This window comes from Patagioenas fasciata, chromosome 9, assembly GCF_037038585.1.
Source record: "Patagioenas fasciata isolate bPatFas1 chromosome 9, bPatFas1.hap1, whole genome shotgun sequence".
In the NCBI taxonomy this organism is placed as follows: domain Eukaryota; kingdom Metazoa; phylum Chordata; class Aves; order Columbiformes; family Columbidae; genus Patagioenas; species Patagioenas fasciata.
In genome coordinates, this window is record NC_092528.1 from 6,999,412 (window position 1) to 7,017,476 (window position 18,065).

At 43.6% G+C, this 18,065-nt stretch overlaps 1 protein-coding gene across 4 annotated transcripts in view; it reads right to left on the reverse strand.

Moving 5' to 3' along the window:
* The window catches only part of VPS8 (VPS8 subunit of CORVET complex), a 65,797-nt gene that overhangs the window by 23,623 nt on the left and 24,109 nt on the right, over positions 1 to 18,065 (reverse strand). For all 4 annotated transcript variants that reach the window (XM_065844757.2, XM_071812383.1, XM_071812385.1 and 1 more), the window contains 16 exons: positions 17,864 to 17,953; positions 17,566 to 17,612; positions 16,834 to 17,056; positions 16,129 to 16,218; positions 15,031 to 15,082; positions 14,716 to 14,758; positions 14,276 to 14,348; positions 13,514 to 13,633; positions 12,860 to 12,931; positions 10,174 to 10,293; positions 9,029 to 9,085; positions 8,550 to 8,632; positions 7,168 to 7,252; positions 6,060 to 6,158; positions 3,248 to 3,337; positions 2,760 to 2,806 (listed from right to left, as the gene is read on the reverse strand). In XM_065844757.2, the coding sequence (XP_065700829.1) occupies positions 2,760 to 2,806; positions 3,248 to 3,337; positions 6,060 to 6,158; positions 7,168 to 7,252; positions 8,550 to 8,632; positions 9,029 to 9,085; positions 10,174 to 10,293; positions 12,860 to 12,931; positions 13,514 to 13,633; positions 14,276 to 14,348; positions 14,716 to 14,758; positions 15,031 to 15,082; positions 16,129 to 16,218; positions 16,834 to 17,056; positions 17,566 to 17,612; positions 17,864 to 17,953 (1,391 nt within the window). The remainder of the gene's footprint in view (positions 1 to 2,759; positions 2,807 to 3,247; positions 3,338 to 6,059; positions 6,159 to 7,167; positions 7,253 to 8,549; positions 8,633 to 9,028; positions 9,086 to 10,173; positions 10,294 to 12,859; positions 12,932 to 13,513; positions 13,634 to 14,275; positions 14,349 to 14,715; positions 14,759 to 15,030; positions 15,083 to 16,128; positions 16,219 to 16,833; positions 17,057 to 17,565; positions 17,613 to 17,863; positions 17,954 to 18,065) is intronic.

An 18,065-nucleotide genomic window follows, 5' to 3' on the forward strand; every position in this document is an offset into this window, starting at 1 on the left:
GGGAGAGAGTGCTCTACACTTTTGGGGACAAGAACAAAATAAAGCAGCACTTTCTATCTAAAATGATCTACCAAACCGGGAAAAATGGCAAATCATGCATTTTCAGTATGAGAACAACCTTCTAGTCTGGAAATACCTGTGACACCCGGTCCTCACGACTTCCTGAGCAAGCTGACCTTTGCCTTAACCATTTCACTCCAGAAACAGAGAGAAAAGAGAAGGGAAAGCTAGATTTTGATGATGTTACAAACTAAGTGACAGCCTTGAGACGTGTGGGTCCTGCTGAGCTCAATGCGATTATGTTCAACATACCCACACCAAACATCTCCCTGGCCGTTCTCTACATGCTCTGTCCTAAAAAAGAAGAGATAATCACTGGTTTCTCACAAAACCTGGTGCAAATGAGCCTTGCAAGTGTCACGGATAGCTGGTCAGTGAGAAGAGCCATTGGAACAGAAACTGAACGTTTAGGTATCTGTTAATATATTTATAGACCCAGAACACTGTGTTGCTAAATAATATTGTTGGTATAATACACAAACATAGTGCAAACAGAGATGCTTCACTGAGTTGGTTTTTTAGAGGAAAAAATCTTGAAGAGTTTAAAATGGAAATGCAGCAAAGGCTGTGATTAATGAGCTGAGCAATACACAGTACAGTCTCCGTTTTCTGTGACTGCTTATAAGATACAAACATACAGACATTTGGCTTTAATTTCCCCAGGCAATTTCTGTTAACCCTGTTTCCTCCCTTCCCCCTTCCACCTTCTTTAAAATAAATCTCTAGCTAAATTAAACGGGCCAAATTAATCCCTAATGCAATTCCACCAACTAGGATAGTTATAGTAGCATGATGAGTCTTGTCCCCATATGATCAAGCAATCATTCGTATTTGAGACATTAAAAGCTCATTTATTGCTCTAAGAGTCTTTATTTTAATAAGACTTTTGCTCAAAAAAGCATATAAACACATTTAGATTGACTGAAAAGAGATGTTTTCAGAAGAACCTAATGACTATTTTATGTGTAGATACACTACAAAGTACAGGTATATCTGCAGATTATGTCTCGCATGGCAGGATTTCCCCCTCCTTCCCTCCCTCTCTCAGGACACAGTTCAGCTCATTTCAATGGGTCTCAGAAGTCGATAACCTCCCAGCACTGAAACAGACCACAGGCCTTGGGTGGCATTAAAAATAAAGCCCCCGGCAGCACTACGATCTCTACAGAAGAATTCTTGCCGACAACACAGTTCAACAACAACAGGCTAAATCTCAGGCTTCCAGACCTTCTGCTTTATAATCAGTCACTGCCACATGTGAATCCAAAGTATTTAGTGGATATTTTTTCGGTTTTCTGTGTAACTGTCCCACTTATTGAACATTCTGGCAACTACAATCCAGTCAGGATGTGCTTTATCTCCATTATTGGGGTGCTGAACATCTTACTGCCATTCCTAAACGTCCCTAAGACACACGTGGCCCTACCAAACATCTGTCTCGGAGGGAAAAGCAGAGCTTTTTTCAAAGGTCACAGCCAGAAAGTTGCTTCCTATTGCTGGTTTGAACACATCACGTGTTGCTTTTGATTAGAAAGTAACTACAGGAGGAATGGTTGTATTTAGCTCTAATTATGGTAGAGTTAAATTAGGCACATTTATTACTCAGAGATTATGGGAGCCACTCTATGCATAAGATTAAAATCCAGGTTAATTACTACCTTCATTGGGTCTCACTTGCTGTGAGTGATATCACAGCATAAACAAAGTCCTACTTAACATCCAGCTGGGTATCATTTCTGCTTAACTATTCAATTTTTTAAAAAATATATTCATTTACTAACTAAAAAAAAAAATTCTAACTTCTCTCCTATAAAACCCAACCAAGATATTTTCTTGGCAAAGTTCTGAATTTATTCTGACTTCCCCGAAAACAGTAGGGGTGGCCGTTAACACTTAGCACACAAACATGGCTGTAAAACTCAGGAAATAACAAAACGTGTCTCTGTTTTAATTTGCATCCTAACAAAATACAAAATTAAGCCCAGATTCTAGTTTCCAAAGCATGCTTTTTATGCCACCTTAACAAGAACTGAAACATTGACTCTTGAATTTAGATAATATTAACTTTTCCTACTACTGCTCCTCATAAAGCATAATTAATTTGTAGTTAATTGGCAAAACTAGATCTCTCCTTCAATTGCATTAACAATTGCTTGAAGGCAGTTGGAGCTGTGTGTATGTAAATGTCTTACAAAGCAAATAAATAAAATCAAGGCCTTTGAAACTTATTCAGCAGGAAAAGATCGCTCAGTGCTGAAATACTGCAAACACAGGAGCGGATGGAACAAATAGTTAAAGAGAAGTTTGCAGTGAAAATACAGCAGCAATTCCGAAATAAGATAGAAAAGAAAAACGCCAATAGACCAAGACGCTTTTCTATTTGTGTTCAACTTGGTCAGGTCATCGATGGGTGGGTTGGGAACAGAAATGGCTGTTTTGGTCACAGGATAACAACCATTTCCCAGCCTCCTCCAAGAAGCTGTGACAGCACCACCTGGCAAGGGCTCTGCAGAGGATGCTCCCCACAACTCTGATTTCTGGGCTGTCCTCCTCAACTTGGAGCAGGTTGAAGAGCAAGTCACCTTTTCTAAGCCCTGATCTTGGCTGTAGACTCTCTATTGATAAGCTGTTTCAAAGGAATTTATTTTAACCCATGTTTTCAAGCTGACATTTGTAAATGGTCCAGTTTTCTTACATACCTGGGATCAAGGAGACTCCTCAGAAACTGGAAGAGTAAGAATTGGTCCTGTACAACAGGAGAAGACACAGTGTTACTGTTTTAAATAATGTGCTTTAAGTCAGTGATTCTTGATCTACAGCCGTTGAAGTAAATACTGCTGAGGGCTGGTGCTGGCTGAAGAAGCTGGTTGAGGCATTTGTCTCGCGTAAATACTCAGGATACATTTGTTGACAAAAGCTCTGTCTGATCTGTGAGCGCAAGCTGAACTCCAAACTGAAAACTGCATTAGTAACGCAACCAGCACCTCAGAGATCATACATTTTTATGGCCAGAACTCTACAAACAGGCCAAATAATTTAAACGCAGCATTTCCTGCAGCTGAGCAGCTGCCAAGCTATTTCTCTTGCAGTGGTGACACAGCGACAACTGACCGTGACTCTCAGCAATCATTCCTCACAACAACGGCCACCCCAGCCTAAGGAAGCACCATGAGGGCTGAGGCTGTACCTGCAGGTTTGTGATGATGCTCTCGATCTGCTCGCTGAAGTGAATCGCGACCAAGTCGGCTGCTTTACATGGGCTCAGCAACAGCAGCTCCTTCGGAAAGGGAAACACAACACAAATTAGTACTTCTCATTGAAGGCAAGATATAATTGAGCCTGTTCATATTGTAACCGCACCTTTGCTTACATGAAAGCTGTAAAATAATGAATAATATCACACAAGAATTGACTTAAAAAAAAAAAAATTAGAAGAAAGGGTAGTTTGTAAAAAGGTGTTCTTAAAAATTAACGATTTTACTTCACAACAGGCCTTGTAAGAAGGCAAAATTCACACCAACGAGACGGTATCTCCGTCCTAAGGTGAGGAAATTATTCCTCAGGTTTTCTGACAGCTGCCTTTACCCCCTGCCAACAAGACATCACTAGTGCCAGCCAGGAGCCAGCAGCAGACAGCGGTAAGGAATAGACTGCCTTAGCTTGCTGAATTATTTGATATACTGCCAAGCAAATCCCTCAGTGGACCCTGGGGAATTTCTCAGTCAGATGGAAACAGCGTTTAACTGGCTTGAACTGAACCGGAGGTTTAAAAGCAGGTTTCCTGTAACCGTTAGCTGTAACTGATACCTGCCTAGATGTGAAAAAAGCCTTAAACAGTTTCTTTATTGTAATAAAAGGAAGAAAAAAAAATCTTCAGACACCCGTGGGTTTGCCTCCTGTCAAGCTTGATCGAAGAGGCTTCCTATCATACAACTTTATACAGCCCAGAACATGGGCCTTTTGCTCCTAGTGCTTCCAGAGAAGAGAGTGACAACTCCACAAGCTCTTTAAAGAGCAGCTATTGTAGAAGACGCATTTTGTGAGGTGTTCAAAGCAAAATTTGCCAATCACGTTGTTAAACAGCTCCGTGGTGTTTGACCCCAGTTTACTGTGTGAGCCGCAGCTCTTGGTTCCTTCCCCAGCACTCAGGAGCACGACCCCTCCGTCTCACAAGCACAGGCAATCCCAAGGACCCAGAAAATGTTCCCCACAGCAGCGCAGAGGATGCAGAGCACCACCCTAGTAAAACGTTATTTACCATTTTAATTCTTCTGAATGCCTGAGAGCAGGATTAATACAACGGAAAAGAAGAAAAGCCCTTGGCAGCCAGTAAGCTGCTAAGCCACATTGTACATGCTCTTCACCAGTCCTGGGAGACAAAAGATGCCAAAAGGAAAGGGGGCTTTCATCTCGGTGACAGCACCCCAGAAAGGTGACCGACCCAACCCATCATGCACCCAGCAGCGCTTTGGAGGAAGCTACAAAAAGCACAGGTAGAATCAGCTGCCCCTTATCTACAGGGCTGATGGAACGGTGCAAGAAACCCTGGTTTTAAAGATGGCCACAAACAAGTTGAGAGGAATATTTTCTGTTGTTTGCCAACTTCAGAACAGTACACAGCTCTGACCAGTTGGGAACTGTATGATAAACAAGAAGTGGCTCCAGACGGAGAAAAGAAACTCTTCAATATGAAAAGCTGGCAGTCTAAGCCTATGACAGGCTTACTAAAACCGGTATGACAGTGAGAAACATTGTGACATGTCTGATTTGTCCTGAGACACTCAAGCAAGGAAGGTTTGTAAAGGCATTGGGCTGAACAGAGCCAGGAAGGAGACCTACCTGTGATTCAACAGAGACACCAAATAAGGTCTACAGAGGGAGGCTGGCCCACTTCTAATGCCAAACCATTTGGGCTGTATATACCAGTACAAGCAGAGACAAGGGATGCAGGAGGAAAGCGAAGCAGGCACAGCAGACAGCAGTTTGCCCAGCTCGGAAAGCCCAGCACGGAACCACAGTTGCTCGGTGAGGCAGTAATGAGCCATTCCTGCTCAGCCACCAATTCCCAGGGGCTCAGAAAGCACATCTGGAGTGTGGGCGTGAGCTCAGCCAGCTGCACGGCACAGCTGCATTCACAGCACTTCCTTGTGCCCTGTCTTTTGAATCATTTTGGTCCATTTTCTCATCAATCACGCACGACTTGCAGATGCTGGTAGAGACTATTTTAAAGTATTTTGTATCTTTCAGATGTACCTAGTCCTCTTTTGCCCACTTTACATGATAGACACTTCTATGGCTGTTTTCTGCTAAGTAGTCTGGGCATGTGCATGACTGCTTGTTTTATAGACAGAGTTATTTTCCCAGCTTATCTCCAGATCACCCTGGAGGGGACTGACATCACCTCTGAGGAACAAGGGATATTATGGATTTCCAACGCCTACTAGCTGGACAGTTACTTCAGATACATCTCCATCCCCTGAAGCAAAGAGAAATTGAAGAGATGGGAAAAAATATTAGCTAGAGAAGTCTAGCAAGAGTCCGTGTCTTTTGAAGAGATGGGAAAAAATATTAGCTAGAGAAGTCTAGCAAGAGTCCGTGTCTTACAGGAGAAGCCATGACCCCATATTCTCACAGGTTAGAAATGCCAGGGTGCTCAGGCTGAATGCTGTTACTGTTGTATACGCGATGCCACAGACTGTGAGGTCAGTGATGTCCTGACCTTGCTGCTGCTGCACTCTCAGGAGATGAAGGAGTTGCTAATGGCTCCTTCCTGCTACACAGCACTCACCAGCCATCATCCCTGACAAGGTCCCATCACCCAAGGAGCAATAAGCGAAACCAGCCTGAATCTAAGAGATGCGCTTATATTAACATATGAGACTATTAAATCTGAAAATCAGAACTTCCTAAACAGCTGTGACTCAACATCATGACGTTTCTGCTTACAGAACAGCACCAAGCAGATCCAACAGGATCCACAGGTTTAGGATACACTGTACCTCTATATGTTCCAAAGCTTTCTGCCACACCGACTTCTTTTCTTCAGCGCTGTAGCCAGGCATGGACAGGATGTTGTGAATATAGTTGAAAACCTCTTCCTGTAAGGCATAAAACCATAAATGGTATAGCATGTTCTGCAGTGCCGCTAACAGCATCAGATTTTGACACGGGAATTTTGTTCGCATTTCAAACAGTCTTAGGACGACCTCAGGACCTGTAGTCTCTTAGCAAGTCAGGATAAGTTATCTGCAGGTGAGATTATATATCCCTGAAGAGCTTCTGAGGAACTGCCAGGAAAAAAAAAAAAGCCAAGAGGGACAGAATTGATGGTAAATGCGTTAAGCACTGAGGTCAAAGAGAATTGTTCTTCCACTATTAAAAATGTCCCCTCTTGCTCTCAGGGAACAAGGAGAGGACACCACTCTTGAGCTGGGGGCACAGGCAAAGAAAAGAGTGCTCAGGGCGTCAGTTTTCCCAGCATATTCCTGAATTCCTCTTCCACACCAGCCTGTCCCCCACGTTCTCCTGCACTGTCCTCAGCTCAGGTGCTCTCCTGTAACAAATTTTTGGCTGTCCCACTATCACAGCTTATTTCTTCTGACTCCTTGACCCACACCACTTTCAGCACAGCAGTTACATAAGGAGCTGGTGAGATGAAATTTGCCACTCTCATCCTAACTTCTGTTGGTGGTGGGGAAGAGAATACCTCAAAAACCGTGGCAGACACACAACTTATTCACATGCAGGAGGTAACTGCAAAGAGATAAGTAAGGGCAGATAGCTGTCTAGGGGAAGAAAAGAGGGGACTGATTGCAGAAACAATCAAGTATTGCAGTTAGCTACATTTGCCATAAATCCCACCTTGCACTCAGGTTTTATGTATTAGCATTGCTTAAAGTTAAAAAGAAACCAAAAACTCTGAAGCATTTAAAAAAAATAAGCGCCTCTCCAACACGCACACAAACAAAAAAGTCTTAACTGTAACTAAGACAACGCAACTGTAAAGGGGAACCATTTTTAAGCTAGAGAGGTACAATGAAAGAGCTGGGCAGGATGGGCTGCACTGCTGTGAGGAAGAAAAGGGTCAGAAACACCAGATTTACTCACCTTTCTCACAGGATCACGCAGGTAACAGTCAATTATCTTGTCGTAGCGAAGCTCCCGTTCATACATGAACTCGCAAATCTGATAGCTAAAGTGAAAAACACTTTCTGCGTTAGGAATAACTCAGCAGGATACAAGTAGGGAGCTCAGACCCAGCGCACTTTGGCAGCACTTAAAAAAAAATCCAGCATGTTTTACAAACAGCTTTAGGGAATATCTTACACTGAGGTTTTCAGCACACAAGGCTGGGTGACTCCAGTTTACATACGCCATTTCATATCAGCCCATCAACCTGCCTTTTTTTGGGAAAGTTATCATATAGAACAGAGAAAACCAGAGTTACTAAGGTGAGAGGCAAAAGACAGAGGGCAAAAATCCTTAAAGAACCCAGGTTTCATAGCTGCTGTTCTTCACAGATCATCTTCCTTCTTTCTGTAACGCGCTCAGCTCTAACCTAGGCCAATCCGCAACACTAGTTAGAAGAAACACACTGAACATGACTCAGTGTGTTATGACACAGCTTCCTACCTTCAGATTTTGGTAAACATCTTAAATATTTTGAGACTTGAAATAAAAACATGCAACTAAGGCTAAATAAATGAAAAGTCTGCTAAATAACATTACACAAGTGTTTGAGCTCTGATGGAAGTGGCTCTGGCAATCAAACGCTCTGAAGCAGGGAGAAAAAAAAATACATTTATTGAGTCTGAAAAATTTGGTTGAGTAACTCCTCCTAGGACACGTAAGAAAACAGGCATGGCATACCCCACCACTGCACTCCTGTCCTTTGTAACACGGTGGATTAATTCACATAACATCCCAATTCAAGACTTGGATGGAGATGCCCCTTGCTGGCTGACTCTGCTCAGGCACGACAGACGCTTTCCAGAAACAAAAAGCATCAAAAGGAGATGGTAGACATTTTTATTCTTTCCAGACGCTGTATTTGTCTCTCCTACTCAATTCTAAAACAAGCACCATGGGGGTGGCTCCAGACCCCTTCATGCTTTTAAATCCACCTGTGGGTCTTACCCCAACGAGTCATCTCCATCTGTCAGTGCAGAGTATTCAAATATACAACTATACCTTTGAACAAAGCCTGGGCGCTGGGATGGGAAGTGCCAAAACTCATCAAGCCCCACAGGATTTCATGCTGAAGGGTTTCCACAGCTCTACCCCCTCTTAACGATTCTTTTGGTAAGAACATGCAGTAGAAAGAAGATAGAAAGACTGGGACTAACTATGAACATATTAAGTGACGCATATGTGAATGCACAGGGAAAATAATTCCAAACACAGCTGCAAAGTAAGAACAAGAAATGCGGAGGAAAAAAGCTTTGGAAGACACTTAAAGCAGTATTTCTACATTGTACACAGCAACTTACAATTCTGCTTTTTCTGCCATTTGGATAAGACGGCTCTCTTCAAACTGTACTATCCCTCCTGCCTGCAGCAATTCTAGAAGGACCTGCGATAATGAAGACCAGTTACTTATATTGCAGCAGGAGCTGGACAGCCAGTGCCATTAGAAGCACACTGCTCCTGTTCCATTAAACTTCATATTTGCTTAATTTACAGACTTCTTAAATTGATTGTCCATTAACTATGAAGGTCACATGCTTTTCCTGTCTCTGTTCCTACTGCTGTCAAACCTCTCCTGTGGGCAATGCTGGGCTGGGACCCTCCTTCCCTCCTGCTCTGGAAGCACTGCCCAATTCTGCCATCACCAGGTGACCATTTCTAGGCCAGGTGACGATTTTAGCATATGACCTTCAGCCAGCACACATTCCCAGAGAGCCCAAACTCTGCTGCACAGCCTGGTCATCCCCGGTGCTTAAAGAAATGTTCCCTGGAACGCCGTTACCTGTTGCCTCTCCGAGTGGCGGGAGTCATCATCCGGACTGCACAGAAACTCGAGGACCTGTGCGAAGGTGCAGAGGTTAGCATGAGTTAGGCTTAACCTAGCGCTTAGCATAAACATGACCAGCAGATTGTGAGCACCAATAACCACAACAGCAATCTGAATGTACTATTCATCTGTGTGGTACTCTGTACTTGGTCTTGTAACTAAGTACTGGAATAACCAAGAACTGCTGAAAGACTCTGGGGAGGGAAACCTGTGACTCTGCACCAGGATCTAGAACCCAGGGAATACAGGAGAACTATGGGACCCCAGGACACACCAAACAGCTGGAACCGCTATGCTGACCCTTCCGACTTCTCTCCTGGATTGTGCCATCTCCCCCAGAAAAAACAGGAAATAATGTAATTAATAATGTTTAATATATCTGTAATTAAACTGTTTAACCCAAATGCATTTAGCCTCCACAGAGTTCTATGGTCTTAAATTATGACTAAGGACATATATTTTCTAATTCCGTTTTTATTAGTGTTCATACATCCACCTTCCATCGAAGCACAACTGCTCTGGCCATTGAGGCCTCCTCCTCAGTCCCAGGAATTTCTGGGACTTAAACTGGGATATAAACTTAACGCACACAAGCTTCAGGCAGGCATTGGTGCCTATCAGCCTGTTTCAAAGAGCAGAGGAGGATGGTGGCCACAGGAACTACAAATTCCCCACTACATATATGAGCTCTAGAAGCTCGCTAGTGTCATTTTAATTGTCACCCCTTATTTGCTTACCATGGCATCTCCACATGCACGAGTGACAAGAGGGCCACCAAAATGCTCATAAACAGCTTGTTCCTGCCCTTTGCTTTCCCTCTCCTGACACACCAGTGACCACAGAAATCCGTGAGGAGCAGTAGCAGCTGTTCCACCTCCTCGGACCTGACCCTATTTCTCATGCAGTTTCATCAGACAAGCTGAAATACGGAGCTCACTGCGCTCCTGTGTTCTCTCCTACTCTGCTTCTTTGAAAGCACAGCAAAGTCCCAGCAAGATGCTGCCTGTTTTATAATGCACCAGTTCCTTCCAGAATTGCTTCCATCTGCAGTGCTGCACCATGTTTGGGATGTTTTCCCACCCCTAAAAAGGAACACTTGCCTGGTCGAAAAGCGTCCTGTTCACAAACAAGGTGTTGTTGGGCTTGGCGAGCTGACGGGCGAGGAAGGTGAAGAGACAGCCCACCTGCGACGGGGTGAAGTCAGAATTCTCTACCATAACCTGGGAAGCGACAGAGAGAAAAGGGAAAAATCAAACCACAAGTGACTGATTGCGCAGCTGCCTTTGGGAAGGCAGTCAGGACACAACACAAAATCCCTGCGCAGCCAGCGGGTCTTCTCCCACCTCAGACACAACACTCTCCTGGTGCTAGTCCATCCCAAAGTTCAGAATATAAGTCACCTTCCACAGCACTTAACTGTGACACCTGATGACACAGACAGTGGATGTGTGCTTGCTACATCACCTCTGTCCTAAAGCTGAAGAGGCGCAACCTCTCTGCTGTATTTTTCCCATTTCTCTGCTGGGAAATATTCTTGCACATCCCAAATTTTTGGATGTGAAGGGGCTCAAACCCCACATTTATCTCCATCTCTGTAATCTGTGCTGATCATTGGACATGTAACAGAGCTTCTAAGCAGAAAAATGTTGTCATTTGAAGATAAAATTAATAATTACAGAAGAAAAAAAAATACATTTGACTTCAAGGCCCGGGCGCTCACCACTTCAATTGTGGTATGCAGAAGAACTGATCAAATGACTAAGAAAGGACTGTAGATTTGGGGAAAAGTTTCTTGTCTCACATTAAATTAGCTGTTAGTCTATGAATATTTTGAGAAACTTGTGGCTGTGCTGACTTGAAACTACAGAAAAATGGAATATCAAAGGGTTGTTACAAAAGGGATTTGAAACCTGAGAAGTGCTTGTCACCTGTCTGGCATATTAAAAAAATGAGCGTGATGTGTCCTGACTTGGTGTCTCATGCTTCTAAAAAAAGCCCGGAACACTAAAAGGAAGTGAAATGCCCCTGTTTGGAGAGTCCCCTCTAGGAGCAGCGGGTTCGGCTGGCAGGACGTCCATCACCTGAGCAGCTCCGTCAGCTAACACCTGAGACTTGCTCCAGCAAAGCCAACACACGGAGCATCTCGCAGTTCTTAACCCCATGCAGTCCAAGCACTGCAGATACAATCGATTCCGTAAGTGACCCGGCATCCCAGCTCTGCAGGAGATGCTGATGGTTTTCTTACACAAGTGGAGGCAGACAGGTAAGACACATTAAGGAATCAAGTAGAGCTCTGCTTGAAACATCAGCTAATGCTATTGTTCTTTTTAACCTTCATGTTCTGTTTCAAAAGGCTATTTCCTACAGGAGCCTACTCAGAATGATGTTAGCTAATACCCTTAAAAATGCTGCTTGCTAAAACAATAGGAGTATTTTATTAATTTTGGCTTTGTTTTTCATAATCTGGGTCCTTATCAGTCCATGTGAGGGTTAAAATATTGTACCTCTGAAACAGAGCAGCATTACAGAAGCTGTAAGCAAACCACATCAACTTTCTAAGAGACAATATATTTGGCAAAGTTTAGATTTGCATTAGCCAAACATCTGCGTTGACCAAACCATGTTAAAAGCAGAGCTACTTCCTAAGTGTTTTTTTTCTGCCCATGATAAATCTAAATAAAAAGCTCCAAGATACTTTTATTTTTATCCAAGAAGAGAGTGGATTCCAGAGCAAGGGACTGACAGTCCAACTGTTTGCCTGCAGGTGCATTTAATCCTGCAGCACTTCTCAGGACTGCCCTCCTTTTTCCCTGGAGAGCCAGGCTGAACCCTGTTGTGCTGGACGTTTGCTCAGCGACCGGCAGCGCAGGGCTGGCAACAGCTCCATCCACTCCCCGCCGTGCCGCAGGAACACAGCTGCACTGTGCCACCTCCTGCCAGCAGCAGCTAAGGACACAAAAAAGCACATTCTCATCCCCCCCGAGGGCTAAGGAACACCCTTACAGCCATGCCCGCTTGGGAAGCTCACACTACGGAGTCGACGACGGAAGCACCGTCATCCAGTTCACCCACTGCTGCCCTCGCTCTCATCTATCACCAACGACAGTGACAGGGAAACGCTACTTATGATAGGTATATACACAGCTTCCAAGTGGAGTTGCTCATTATTAATGCCGACAGCTTTGCAGGGGAAAGCAAACAGCATTTGGCAGCGGCAGCTTTTAATGAGAGCGTTCTTTGTTAAGGAGCACGATCTGCAGACAACGAGTGATTTCTAGAGCACCAGGCTGATAACGCTGACGTTCCCCTTCTCTCCCATTGACTAAAGATAGGTCTGTCATTCTGGGCACGTTACAGCCCATAGGCAGCAGTTACAGATACAGGGAGCAGGGTTTTATCAGAAGAGCGTTGGCACCTCACCAGGCACAGGATTCCTGGGCCCTTTTTTCCTCCTCAGAAGGAATCAGGTTGTGGAATCAATGAGAAGCTGATAAAAATAAACTTAACGGTGCAGAGAAGAAAAATCTGACAACAAAGTACAACCCAGGGGAAATCAGAGACAGGAAAGGAGACCTCTCTGTCACCTTATTTAATGTGCATGAAGCATCGCTTCTGAATATCCAGCTGACAGCCTTGGCTGAGGTGAATCCAGCTGCAGCCCACCGCCTCCTCAGAGGTGTCAGCCAGGGCAGGCCTGCAAGCACCTCAACCAAATTACAGCTTTTACTGCACAGTGTTAGATAGAATCAGATGTAAACACAGAGGTGAATTTTTAGGCACACTCACTTTCAGAAGTATGTCCACAATTCTCTGCTGATATTCCACGGCTTGCTTGTCGTTCTTGAAGTCTTCAAAAGTCTGCATGAGGTAAAACACCAACACCTTGAGAAGAACGCTCTCCGCTGCCAACCCCAGCAATGCAAGCAAACACAAAGAAGCAGCCACTTCACAAAGCTGACAACGCTTTTACATCTTTTCTGTCCATATCACCTAAGCAGCAGGTTCCAAAATACAATTTCCTCTTTTGTAACTACCAAAATGGTTCTTACACATTCAGGTAAAAGTAACAGGTCCAGTTAGTAGACAGAGGAAATTCAATACATTTGGAAAGGAAGAAAGATGAATCTTTATGCAGGAGAAAGATGTAGGTACTAAAACACTCTTTACAAATACATTATTCTTGTATTATTCTTTAAAGATGGCCCCTGTTACTATAATGTTATGTTCATCAATTTATATTCAAAGACCTAAAAGACTATTATGATCTCCTCTGATATCTTATGGAGCACACATCAAAACTGTTCCTACATCAAACCAGTAACTACGGGTTTAGCTAAAGAACAAACTTTTAAGTAGGAACCTTAAAGATCACGCAACCGTGACATGGATGATGGAAGAACTAACATTGCGTTTTCCTCTTGGAGATGAGCGATCTCTTACCAGAGCAAGAACATTAAGGAACTCCCGAGTGTCAAAGTGCAGCAAGGTGCGAACGTAAGGGTAGACCTCCTCATCCACAGATCCCTCAGCGGAATGCAGCCGGATGAGAAACTCAAACACCTGCAATGAAAATTCAAACAAACACAGCAGATTTTCTATGGATTCCCGATAACTGACCGCACAAGCACAGGGGAAAGCAGCTCCTCTGTATCCAGGGCACAGCTCCCCTCCTTGGCAGCACTTCCCCATATTCTCTTATTCGCTCCTTTTTTGAGTTAATTTTCGTGTCACCACGGTGGCAGTGAAGTCAGGACGAGTTAGCAGCTTAACTTAAGACCTAAAACCTTCCCGTTGGCCTCCTTGAACCTCATACCCACACCTGCCAGCGAGGAACTCTTGAAATAAAACCAAAAAAACCCCAACTGTAGCTGGAGTAGATCTGAGGATCCAAACAGAACAGTGTTACTTAAGCCAACACCCTGAAGGGGTTTAAAAGATGTGCAGATGAGGTTCTGAGGGACATGGTCTAGTGACAATGTTAGGTTAACAGTTGGACTCAATGATCTTGAGGGTCTTTTCCAATCAAAATGATTCTATTTCATTCTTTAAAAATTTGGTATTTACAGTGCTATGTGCTCAATATCACAAGGATGCAGCTATCAAATTGATAATAGTTTTGGGTCAGAAACCCACGAAATAAGACATACGCAGCTTCTTCTAAAAGCCTCACATGGGAAAGCTTCCTGCCTAAAGGTTGCTCACCTGGTTTTTAACCAAAGGTACAAGATCTTCAGGAATATCGCCCAGCGGATACGCACGGCCTGCCAAGCAGCAGCTACAGATGAGGATGGGAAAGGCATTTTTAATACATCCTGACACTGAACAGATTGAGGAGTACAGTTCATTTTTTGAGTTAGTTTTCAGGATGCTCCTAAAACAAGTCAAATTTAGTTTGTAAATCACAAAAGCAAGCACTACAGACAGCACTGCTGTTTGCACACAATAAGCCAACGCACTGCATAAATTTGCATTCGAGGTATGCCATTCCACAGCAGAAAACCAATGGGGAGACTCAGTATTTCTCACAAAAATCTTTACTCTTGCATTTTAGGAAGCAGGAGTATAAGACGATGCCATTATAGTGAGTTAAAAATCTGGTGCCACCACTAGGCAACACCTCAGACACTTTCTAAAGGACTTACCTTATATATACAAGCAGCTTGTTGCCCATTACCACCTGCTCATCTACAAAACAAAAATTACGTGTCACAGTTTCTTCACAAGACAACATAGAGAGAGAGATGCAATTCTTTTTCCCAGCTGTTAGCAAAACATCTCATCTGACATGCATGCAGAGTTCTACACACAGTAAATTGAGCAGCTTTACACACAGTAAACGGTACTTGAGCACTTTTTTGTTCTCTATTTCCTTTTTGCATCCCTATGTTGGAAGCAACTAGAGATTGAAAATATCAAATATCAAAACCAGAAACCCTTAAAGGGACAGAATTCTATACCTGTGAGAGACTTCCCAGCATTCAGTGGAGGAGCAATGACTTTGAACAGCTTCTGTAACAAGAAAGAAGACTCAAGCAACTGGAAAGCTCAAAGCAAAGAATCGGCATGGTTTTAAACCAGAGATCGCCACCTTCCCCCCAGAAGCTCTGCCTTCTCACGAGATCTTATGATTAAAAAGCACAGAGGACAAGAAGATGTGGCACAGGATGCTTCTTCCAGCTGATGTTCTGACATATGAAAACCAAACCCCTCCATTCAATCAGATCTAACCCTAAGCAGAGAGGTCACACTAAAAAAAGCAACATTCGCTATTCCTAGAAGTCAGAGCATAACTGAGCAGCCCCAAGCCCTGTTCAATCAATCCCTACCAAATGAGAGTACAAGCGCTAACAATCAGGCAGCTTAAGACTTTCACAAAGGATCCAGGTCTCAATTTTTGCACTACTGAGAAAACACCAGTAATGCTTCTGTAATGAAACATTTTGATGCTGCAGCTACAGGCTTGGAGAGAACTGCTACATCGGGCACAGCAGGTAAGTTCACCCTTTGTTTCCATTGCTCTTTAATACACATTACTATACTATTATGTCAACAGAGGAGGAACAGTATGAAGCAGAGAAAGCATGAGGTGTTCACAGAACCTCTCACACCTGCACCCCATTAATCCCACTGTGCAGAAAGCTGATGCTTTCTCAGCTTGTCATGGTACACGGGCCAGGCTCAGCACCAGCAACAAAGCTGTTAGCAGACAGTTTTGCAACACAAACTCCTTAAGCCATCGTGTTATTCTCTTCTGCTCCTTTTGTTTCATATACGTTTTTTTTTAACATGACTAAATTTCCTGCCCTAACGCTGCAGAGCACGGCTACCTCAGCAGGGAACTTTGTGTTCTAAAGCACAGTAATCACAAATTACTTTTCTCCTTTACTGCATCTAGTCAAACTGCATATATCATACATGATTTCTACCTTGAAATGAAAAAGAATATACACACTCTGAATGAGAAGATAATGCATTGGGTTTGAAACGCTGTTTCTCAGAAAGACTGTGTGCTGAGCATACACATAACAACTCGCTGCACCGAGCAGCTTTCCCACCTCCATGGGGCTAATGAAGTCATTCATCCCACTGTTGTAGACGTAGATCATGGCATCATAGAGGCGTTTTTCCCAGCACAGAAGAACTACCTGCATGGCAAACAAAGCACAATGTAGATGTACAGCTGCTCTTAGCGCAGTTTTCTCAAATACAATCTCTGTCCTTGCATCATCCGGTGGCATGATTTAAAGCAGAATGAGAATTTCCACTTGAGGAACCAGTCTCTGGAAGGACCCCAAAGGCAGGATCCAGCTTATTGCTCACATAGCAAGCATGGAATCTCACTGTCTAGATGTTTACATTCATAACCTGCATGAGGTTAAAGAATTAAAAAAATACTTCTTCAGAACCCTTGACTGCCCTAGTTTGTGTTTTGGTTGGGTTAGTGAATCATTTTGTCAAGTTCCCAAACATTTCCTTGGAATGGAAAGTCATGCTGTGGCAATAAAAACTGGCCAAGGAAAACAGGGCAGCCCAGCAGGAACACGTCCTCGCTCCGCTGACTGTGTCACGCAGGAGCAAACACACGCACAGACAGGCTGGCAGGCACCACGCTGACCAACGCAGCTCCTGCAGCCTGTGATGTGAGGCACGGAACTCAAACCACAAAAGACTGGCTGCGAACAGCACACTAAACAAGAAGTTTGCATCAGCAACTAGGGGATGCTGTTGTTTATTCAGAGGAGCTCAGTACAACAGCTCACCTGCTGTATGTCTAAGCTGGTGATATCCATATGCACGATGCAGGCTTCCAAGTTTTCCAACCTGTTCTTGTCTTGGAAATGAAGCAGCAAGTCTTTCATCACTTGAGGTGTGATTCCCATCAGCTTATCGCTTAAGATATATGGCTCCAAGCACTCCAGAAAGATGCCTTTAGCTACAGAATTCTCACTCATCTTATCATATATCTGGTTAAACAATAGATCCCTAGAAGGAAATAAGTGTTTATTTATCAAATAATCTTATTAAAATCTCATTACTTCTTTCTGAGGGCTTCAAATTAAACTCCATTTTCTCTGTATTTCTCAAACTCAGGAGCAAGTTACAGGCAGCTACACAGAATAAATCAGCTATGGATGTTGCAGACAAAAACCCTTCTGTTAGAGGGGAAATGATGACAGAGGATATCAAGGCAGCTTCTTCACTAAGGGGATGATGTGGGGAAAGCAGTCTGAACCAAATTTTTCTCCCTCAGCACATCAATGAAAATTGAGGACATGCTTTGAGTACTGAGTACCCTGACTTTAGTATCAGTTTTTAAGGATTCCTCTAAACTATGCTGTGATATATATGAGATGACGATGCTGTGATATATATATAACATGAGGATGATGTGATACGATTCCTCTAAACCACGGGATATTACAGGAGGCAGCACCCAGGGCTACATGGTTGGTGGTCTGCTTCGGGAGACAGGCTTGAAAACTCAGACTTACGTGCGCTGGAGTAGGAGACAGTAATCAACGATGACAGGCACCACGTCCTGCACAAGAAATGGAAAAAAAGCTGTAGGGATTGGCAAAAATCCCACCAGATAGCACATAGTAAAGCCGGGTCAATACAGAGCAGAATCAATAAGTGATGTGAATCAGCTGGTAGCTGGCACAGTTACAGGTTTTCCATGTATTCTGGTTCATATGGAGAAAAACTCCAGTCACACATTTTTGCAGGAAACCAAGGCCTGATTAAAAACTTCCAAAGATTTATACAAGAGTGTCCTTTGGAGCGCCATACCTGGAAATGTTGCTCCATAACCTGGATTTTTCCTTGCTCAGGACACTTCTTCAAAGTACGATCAGCATAATGGAGGAGGATTTCAACCATCTGAATTTACAATAAACAAGAAAATGAATGCCAATCCTACACTGGAGGTGCCAAGATGATGGCGTGACATGGGACAGAAGGGGCCCAGCAGGATACTGAAAGCCTACACTAA